This window comes from Acanthopagrus latus, chromosome 22 (genome assembly GCF_904848185.1).
Source record: "Acanthopagrus latus isolate v.2019 chromosome 22, fAcaLat1.1, whole genome shotgun sequence".
NCBI classification, from domain to species: Eukaryota; Metazoa; Chordata; class Actinopteri; order Spariformes; family Sparidae; genus Acanthopagrus; species Acanthopagrus latus.
Genome location: NC_051060.1, coordinates 3,969,857 through 3,979,793, shown reverse-complemented (window position 1 = coordinate 3,979,793; position 9,937 = coordinate 3,969,857). Strand labels below are relative to the sequence as shown.

General features: G+C 45.1%; 1 protein-coding gene across 1 annotated transcript in view; it reads left to right on the top strand.

Moving 5' to 3' along the window:
- Nucleotides 1-615: 615 nt before the first annotated feature.
- The window catches only part of tnfrsf21 (tumor necrosis factor receptor superfamily, member 21), a 49,646-nt gene continuing 40,324 nt past the window's right edge, over nt 616-9,937 (top strand). Inside the window, exon 1 of the mRNA XM_037087470.1 lies at nt 616-1,080. Coding sequence (XP_036943365.1) covers nt 1,054-1,080 — 27 coding nt within the window. The 5' untranslated portion in view covers nt 616-1,053. The remainder of the gene's footprint in view (nt 1,081-9,937) is intronic.

Genomic DNA, 9,937 nt, shown 5'->3' with positions numbered 1-9,937 from the left:
TTTACGAGGGACTAATACATAGGCGAGAAAAGCCGGGGTATGGGAGAGAACACAGCTACATGCACAGTAGAGGTCCCGAGGTCAAAGATAACACTCGTTTTTTCCCCCAGAACCATTGAGGTGAGCTCGAGGGAGTCAGCCGAGAAACTTAAACAAGTGCAGATGTGCATGAGCAGGAGGACAGGACAGGGACGTTTTCTTTTTTTCCCTCCAGGGAATCGGGTTGCCAAGGGGCCAGGACCAGCTGGGGCACCCACGGTGGGAGAGCCGGGTTCAAACCACGGCTCCTCGATCGAGCTTTTACTTAATGATACAATTCTAAATAAATGGTAAACAGTACGTCGTAGTCTGTCTTCTCTCAAATAAACGATCACACCTGACAAATCAGAGAGACTTTGTTTATTTAGTTTGTTTCGGCAGAAGAAGAAGAAATCAGCCAATGAACATCTTTCTCTTCTCATCAGCGTTTCTTCAGCAAAACTACAGAATGCTCCTTTAATAAGTGATCGGTAGCACTCTCCCAGTTAAACCTGACAGCACATAGGCGACATGTCACTCTGGGCCTGGACGCGGGTTCACCTGCGGGACACATCCCCTCTCTCCACACAGGACCGGACTCAACACACGTGCACGGCTTTCCGGGCGCCGCGATTGGCTGCGGCGCGTCGCCAGCCCCGCCCCTCTGCGTCCACGTCACCGCGGCAGTTGTCCGTGGCGCTCTGCAGCGCTGAGGGAGAGCCGCACTGCAAAGCCTGGACGGGGCGAGGCAGCGATCCCGGCGTGGCCCTCATCCATCATCGCTATGGGAATTACCACAGCGTTCTTTCTGAACCAAGCCCTGATCCCGTACTATCTGAAACCGGTCCACCTGGAGACACGGACTATAAAACACTGCAGTTGAGAGTGTCGCTCCTCCAGAGCCCGGCTCAGCTTCTCTCCTCCAGTGAGCCCAGGAGGAGGAGGATGGGAAACATCTAGAGATGACAAGTGTTTCCCCAGCAGACAACTTGGACGTGCGCCCGAGCCTCATCCGTGTTTTGTAAAACCAGGACGATGCCTGCCATGTGTGTGTCCGCAGTGGTGAGTCCGTCATCATTTCCTCACCTCCCCTTGCCTGTTTTCAGTCTTTATTCTAAGGAGTCCTCCAGCAGGTTCTCCATTTAAAGGGACAGCGCCTGTTTTTGTTTTGCGTCCCAGGCTGAACTTCAAATCAAGTATCCCAAATAATTGTCACTGTTCAGTAAACTCCGGACATGCTCCCACCGTTTTTCAGTTCAGATTTAACATGTTATTGGCGTGTCACTCATCCATCTGTGTGTTGAGGGCACAAAAGAGTCCCCAGTGGAAGGATGGAGAAAGAAAGGGCACCCAGTAGTCTATTGTTTACCCCCATGGTACACCCAGTCAGCTGCCTCTTGTCTGTTGACTGTCAGTGACACGGCTTGAATGAACAAAGAGAAAGGAAACACAGTTCGTCTGGCTAAATGGCTTCTGAACAAACAACAACACACTTATTTTGATAGAATAGGATGTTTTACTGTCATCATATATGAAGTGTCAAGGATGGAGGGGTGTTTCCGCGCCAGGCAGGATTTCCCTCACTGACATGGTGGAGGTGTCCTTTTGTTATCCCAGTGATGTGTTGAATAGTTGGCTCAGAAGCTGCTGGAGCTCAACGTGCCATCACGCCTGGTGAGACAGACGAGGCTCCAGCTCCAGCACAGGGACTTTGTCCCTGGTCTCAGAGCATGAAGGCTGCCGTAGAGCTGTGGTGATGTCGACTTTTCCGACAAAGAGTCATGTCTGTCAGGGCCACGCAGATCAAGCTCGGAGATCTGAGTTTGGTGTGTTTTGATATGAAGGCGGGATGATGATTACAACGTCACGTTAAGCATCTGTTTTACTAAATTCTCTTTTCAATTTTTGAGCGAAAGAAGCTGGCAAAAATCTTCGCCACGTGGGATTACGATAACTTTTGATCACAACAAAAGGTTTGTTTGGGGCCACGTGTGAGAAATGTGTAGAAACGAGAACAAGAATCACAGAATGTAAACGTGTATTGCGTGAACACGCATCGCAAGCTCATGCAAAGATCCAACGCATGTGACGTATAAACTCAAATGCATCGTTTGGACTATATCTGCATCTTAAGTCCTAATACCTGACCCAAAACTCAAAGGCTTTGATCAATCATGTTTTTTTTCTTTGTTTCTTTTTTACTTTCCAGCCCTTTCGTACCGATCACTAGCCTCACACTTCTAAGTGTTACGCATATAGATACCCTTCTACTGTGCTTTGTGAAAGTGCCCCTCAAAGACTCCATCAGGGGGCACGTGGGGTTACTTTAGTTACTTAAGTTACATTAAATAAGTTAGTGTTAGCTAGTGACTGAACGTGGTTAATATAAACACAATGTTTTCCTAAACCCAACTAAGGAGTTTTTGTGCCTTATCCTAGTAAAGATGTTTTTTACCTCACAACACTGACAGTCCAAAAGTTACGATATGTGTTTATTTCTATATTTCGTAACTGGATGTTGCAAATGTATTATTGTGGTAGACTGTCTGAGAATAGTCTGACGCTCAAGGTCACCGAGCAAACTGCTTTTTTTGAGAAGTTCAGAGTGAGAACGTATTGATATTTTGTTACGCGATAGAATTTATAAAGATCTTTTCATACTTTCTCTCCGTGATTCCACTCAATGTTGTGCACGTCGTGTGTTTTACGTAGATCCGCGACGGCCGGTGGGAACAGGGAAGGAGCTATATTGTAGCCAGTGGATGGCATTAGCCTGCGAAGATAATGGTTAATGGTTAATAGACATGGATGAAATAAAGTCAGTTTATAGCCCTACATTGCTGAAAACAAGTTGAGTCACATTATTGCTCCTCTCACATTTAGGAATAAAGTCAAACTAACGAACCAAACAGCAACAGAGATTTTTTTTTTTTTTTTTTACAACTTGTATTTTCATAATAGATGAGCTCAATTCCTCCCCAGTGCTTCGTGCTTCAGTAATCAGCCGCAAACTCGCACATCTACACACACGATCTTCTCCGGCTATTGTCGGTGATGAATTCAGCGCGACTGAATCCAAACAGAGTCTCTTTTTCTGCGAGCCGGAGTGAGCTGCGACTCAGGCGGGATGACACGAGGACACGCAGCAACAGGTGCCGCCTGCTGTCTGTGTGGGGAAATGTGCGTGCGTGTCCGGCGAGAAGGTGGGGGGGTGGGTCAGTGAGTAAGTGCACGTAGGAGTGCGCGTGTGTGTTTTTGTGCCAGTGCGTGTGTGTGTGTGTGTGTGTGTATTTGTGGTGGGCCCCACTTTAATTGGATAGTAATTACAACTTAATGTCTGCCACACACACAAACATCCCACCCACACCCAACTGTCTGTATGCACACACCTCATTATCCGACACACGTGCTCCACCACACACACACACACACACACACACACACACACACAGCAGCCTAAACAGTAGCTTGATTGTTTTGTCATGATCCAGCGTTTTTCAGTTAATTAAGTCGTTCCTGAGACACCCTCAAAGTTTTCAAAAAGGTTTACAATACTGGAGACATCTGAGGCTCACGTTAGACCGCAGTCTGCTTCCTGCTCTGCGGTCTGATCTGTCGCTGCTGAGCATGAATCAGAAAGTAAACCAAAGGCCTCGTCCCACCGTGCGACTGGGTGCAGTCTGTGCGGCGGCGGGTGCTGCCTTGCACTTGCAGATGGGCAGCACTTCCTTGACGCTGACAGGCCGCGTGTCGTGGCATGCGCTCTGTGTCCACGTGCCCGCTCACTGCTTATTTTAGGACGTTCCGGGAAATATGAAGACACTGGAAGGTGCCTCTGTCTGTTGTCCATCTCGAGTTTCAGGCGAGTGGGCTCCTCTGCCCTTTGTGTGGTAGTCATGATACCCAGTTTGCTCCAGGCCCGGCAGTTTAGGCAGTGGTCAAAAGTGCAGCGTGTACCATAATGAAATCGATTCCAACATTGAAGTGCTATACATTAGGGGTCAACAGGAGGGTTATCACTGTGCTTTCAACACAAACAGAGATGCAGGCATCAGAATTTCTCATGATGGCAGATAACAGGCCGAAGGAATAGAGTCTGGAAAAAAAAATGGGAGATTGACAGCAGCATGCACAGAAGTATTTACCCAGAAAACACTGCCAGTCTCAGGTCAAAGAGGAAAACATAGAATTATTAAAAGCAGCACTCTCTCTTTGTTCCTCTTGAAGTGTGCCTATGAAACTGCTCTGTTTGGGGGATAGTGTAGCCCTAACACTTCGCCCTACCTCTCTGACTCAACAATAATAGGAATGACATAGGCATGAACCAGGCATGCACTAGGCAAACATTTAAAAAGCAATGGTCAGCAGAGGCTGAGTCCCTGATATCAGTCAAGCTCCAAATGCACTGGATCCTATATTTCCCATGATGCAACTTAATGGTGTCCTTTGTTTGTTAGTCTCCCTGTAGGGTAAAGGCCTATGTCTGTCACAAGTCCACACTGTGGGCTTCTACGCTTTCTGCATTTCCTCTAATGGCCACTAGGTTCTAGCTTAAAGAAAACACAACCTGTATTGAATTTAATGGGAAATGTCTTTTTTTTTTTTTTCTTTACATATTATTATGTTTTTCCCGCTAAATTTAGGACCTTGAGTGTCTGGTTTTGATGCAGATCAGTCTGTATCTTAGCTGATGCTGACTATGAAATGTAATTAATTGAATGGTAACACTCTGAAACCAGATAAATTCAATTTGGGGACTTTCTTGACTAATGCCAGTTCGATTGTCTGGCATCCACCTAGTCGTTATTTGCCACGCTCAGCTCCACCCAGGCTCCACTTGAAATTTGACGAGAATTGGGAAAATTGTGGATCGAGAACGAGATAGTGAACCTGCTGCCGAGGCTGAAAGTAAATCCAGGTTTTGTGTCATGAGACATTTGTTGCTTGCTGTAATTCTACCAACGTACGAGACATCAATAATGGTGTGAAAACATGCTCTGGGCGACCCATGCGTGCACCACACTGAGGAGAGAAGGACCGGTGCATATTACATGTGCGATTAGGAGTAAACACACCGGTATGAACACTCCCTGTGTCACTGCTACGTTGGTGCACTCTTTGCACTCGCCCTGTACTCTCATACCAGTCAAAACACACATGGTCTAATGTGTGCAGACCTGGCAGCCCCTCACATGCCAGAAATGTGCAGACGACTGGCTGTTGATGCTCAAGCACAAAAACATGGAAGTGAAAGAGCCTCCCGCATGGCTGCCCGTTGCCTAAAAAAAGATTTGACCTATCAGTTGCACCTCTGTTCTGTGATGCCTGCATGCAAACGCGGTCCTGGGCGGGTCCGTGCAGCCCCTGCTGGAGGTAGAATTACAGGGTGTTCTGTGAAGCTGCAAGCAGGGAGTCACAAAGTCGGGGGGGGGTTGAGGTATTTGTTTCATTGTGTGTGTGTGTGTGTGTGTGTGTGTGTGTGTGTGTGTGTGTGTGTGTGTGTGTGAGAGTGTGTGGGGGTGGGTGTGCTCAACAGGAACCTGCTCTGCAGTGGTGCAGTGGTGCCACACTGGTGCCTATATGATGTAAACAAGAGCTGCCTGACTGGCGACTCCACCCTCAGATCTCTCCCTCCACCCTGTGTTCCGTCCTTTACTCTGTCAGTGAGTCACAGAGGCATTAGCTCCAAAGTCCTCCACATTTTCCACCGGCACATTGCACCTCAGCATAACGCACAGCAAAAGCTAAGCGGGGACGGGGTTGCACCAGTTGATCAGTGATCAAATCCTTACCTACACCTGGAGATTATGGCATTTTAGCGATCAGTAACGTGTGAAGTCTGGTCAGAATTAGCATCTGTAGCTGCTCCCACAAGTAAGACGGCGTTCCAACCAACAATAGAAAATGATGCACAGACATAATTGGGGAGCTGTTCACATCAGATCAATTTCCCTGTCACTAAACAAGTTTTTTTTTTTCTTTTTCAAACTGATTGCTATAAAAGATGCACAGCAATTTAGTATTGTAGTATTGTACCTACTTTAGTATCAGTAACTCTGTATAACAATAGAGTTGGTTGTGTGACGAACACTATATCCATTAAATTTGGGTTGTGTACCCTGACAATGGACTCCAGCCATATTTGTTTTGTTTTTTTTAGTCACCTTTACATTATTAAGCACCAATTCTGATAACTCAATTGAGATTTGGACTCGGACAACTGAAGTTACAGTAACACACTCGTCTGCTCTGCAGCGCCAGCAGCAGAGTCGCAGCACAGTGTAGCTCATTTACGTAGAATTTGTGTCATGAAGCATGCTGCCCTTTCAAGCATGTGGTCTGAGCCTACTCCCTGTGTCTTTATTAAGGAGTGCTGATCTGTTAAGTCAGCCGCCGCAGTTGTGTGCGAAGTTTAAAGACTCGGCATACAAACATCCATTTGCCATGTTTGTTTTACCAAACAGATGCACTGGGACCCTATTTTTATTGGAATATCTCTATCAACGTGGAAGCATCAACCTTCGAGTTGCAATGGATTACAGCATGAAGTCTAGTCCGATAAACTCCACACTCGCTGTTTGAAACACGTTTTCTGTATCTCTCTCGTCAAATGTGTCATCTCCAAACCCCAAGTAATCCTGACGGTGTCAATAACATCATCAGTATTCTGCAGAGACACAGACAACGGCATACAAAAGGCTGATCTCCATCTGTAAAATTGCCTTCCATCAAACACAATTTTCTAACGTCTCCTGGAAGAGGCTGGCCTTCTCATCCCTGTCACTGCGTCTGGTTCATGTGCCTTCACAGGGTAGATCCCTTCGTGTCGAGCTGTCTGATTGGCTGTCTGGCCCGCGCACCAGGCAGATGATGTAGTTTATGCGGCAGACACAGAGACAAAGTTGGCATAATAAGAGGAAGGCTGGCAGCACTAAGACTGAAATTGATTCATGCTCCGCTTAGCTGCAGAGGTAGCTGTGTAGAGGGTGTGCGCACGCGCGCGTGTGTGTGTGCTTGTGTGTGTGTGTGTGTGTGTGTGTGTGTGTGTGTGTGTGTGCACGTGCAAGCAGGAATGCACTGACAAAGTGCCAGCACCGCACTTTGTTTCCTCTTCTCCTTTTTTGTGTCTTTGTTGGCGTTTTATTTTCCTAATGGCCAACAGGAAATGCAGTTACATGAGACCGGTTGATTGTGTCGAGACACACCCTCGGAAAGACACACACAGACCAAATGTGAGCCATTAGCTCAGGGCACTCTTACCCTGACATATTGAATAGCAGCCGTCGCAGTAACGATCCTCATTGGTTTGAAACTGTGGCACAGCTGGGTAGGCTCGATGAAGAAATGTGCGCCGCAGTTGTTTTTCACTCACTTTCTTTTGACTGTCCTGCCCTCAATGTACTTCAAATATCATAATACCCAATGAGCTATGTGATAGTGGAGGGTATATACATGTTGGCTCAGCATAGGAAGCTCTCTGTTTTTAGATACATCTAGACTGACACAAATGATTGTGGCATATATATATATATATATATATATATATATATATATATATATATATATATATATATATATATATATATATACATTCTGGATAAAGTAACAGTAAATGTGTGTAACTTAATATGGGCGAGACTCTTTTTAAGGCCAGTGATTAATAATTAACATTGTGTGAGAGGTGAGTATTGGTTTCCAGCATGTCAGTATGTGACTGGAAATGTTATAACTAGCTTCGTGTCAGTGCAGACTTCACCAGGTGTATGATGAAAAGAAAAGAAAGGGAAGAAGAAAAGAAATCTACCAGTAACACCCCTTATTTTCAGTTTAAAAGGCGTTTTTTTGGACAGATCACACAAACGACATATGATCTGTTTATTCTTGTCTTTTATAGGTGCTGGTAGGCAGATGTTTTTTTTTATTCTTTGAACAGAGCCAGGCTGGCTGTTTGCCCCTGCTTCCAGTCAGTAAATTAAGCTAACCACCTGCTAGCAGTAGCGTCACATTTTAGCGTGCAGACATGAGAGTGGTAACGCATCTCCTCGTATCACCTGTTTAGTTACTGGTTACTGATGAAAGCCTGAGGGTTCCCTTCTATTTGTTTCCAGAGTTCTAGTCTTTCAGAAATCTACTGTAGATAGTGATGAATATTTACAGGAATATGGAAAATCCCATTAATTGTGAGCTTGTAATATCTAGTTACAGCCAATGAGTTGCGTTGATGAGATCTTAATACTAAGGTAACAACAACAGCACTTCAAACATAAACGAAGTAGGTCACTGTTTATCAGAAATCTGAATCAGCAATACTTTATTGATCCCTAAAGGGGAGCAATGGTTATCCAGTGCAGATAACCAATCCATTTACATCTCCTTGTCTCATAGTGCATCACAGAACTGTAGATTACGTACACATTTTGCCACGAGTACTTGATGGGCTGCTGTAGCTGTGTTCATCCAAAAGGACTAATAGGGAAGAATGAAAAACATTCATAAAACAACCAGTTTTCTCAAACACTCAAACATAAAATACTCCAGCTGACAACCCACAGGTGTCCCAGTACTAAGCTGGTGACCCAATGAACAATGCTGAAATAGCTCATGGCTAGAAATGCAGAAATTGCCTCACATTGTCTTACCAAAGCATTTGAACCGCTGATCTTGTGGTCCAGTCCCCGGACACGAGCTCTGTGGTCAAACTTCTTCCCTCTGTATTTACTCGTAAAAAGAAAGACTTACTCCAAAGAACGCCAATCCTGTTATTTATCTTCAACTTGGAACACAAGTATGACTTGTCACCATATGACGATATCCAAAATCTAAGACGAGTTAATGTGCAGTCTCCGATAACGATGCGCTGTATTGATATGTTTTTTTACTCTATACATATACTGCACGCGTGAAAATACTTATTGTAACACGTCATCGTGATGTCTGCACCACAGCATTGTGTTTTTTGTGTTTTTGCAGATGAAACTCATGCAGTTTTCTATGACAGTGTTTACTAATAGTAGTAGAGTTATTACGCTCTTTTCTCTTGACTCTTAGGAGATGCTTGGTATTTTTTAATGAGCCCGCTTCCCCAGACAAAGCAAAAAATCAGCACCGTGGGTTACGGTATCCAAAGCAATCAGAAAGTTCCTGTTTAATACCTCAGCATGCCGTCTGCTCAACAGCTTCACATTAAATAGTGAGTGATACACCTCAATTATGGTAATGTTCAGTGCATGCCGTTCCAATAATAAAGTTCTACAAACAAGCAGAAAGAACCACGGGGGGACCATCCTTTGTCCTGTAACAAGCAGAATGTTCCCATTTAAGGCTGCTCGTGTACTCTACGCTACCAGTGTCTCACTTTGAACATGGATGTGAATGAATGCATTGATGTTGCTGACGCAACAGAGTTATGAGCCGCATGTCGAGAGCATACTCTGATGTTTATGGATGAGGTTCTGGGAAAGAAAACAAAGAATGAAGGGGTGGTTTGGTGAAAGGGCACTGGAGTGGTGAAAGAAAGGACAGCTTTATTCTTATTAGCACCAATCATAAAACCAGTTTGTGTTCCTTTGACAGTTTAATTGACAGAGGCTTGTGGGAAATTAGTGCTTGGACCCTGCTGTCCTCGTGGAGGTCTTGAAAAACCTAATTTTCTCAGCTGATTGTACAGGGGATGTCCAAATAATGTGGATCTGTGCCCGTGGATGTCCAACATTCACGTGCGTCATCAGCAAAATTCCCCCCTCACTGCACCACTTCAAACCTACCGGCCCTGTTTGCTCTGGCATACACACACAAGCCGCTAATCTCCATTCACAATTGTGTGAAAAAACACAACACATTTAAACACACGTTTCTGCACACAGATCCACGTTTTGTCTGACCTGTCTCCATCCATGTCTGTGTTTCTTTCTTGCTGTCT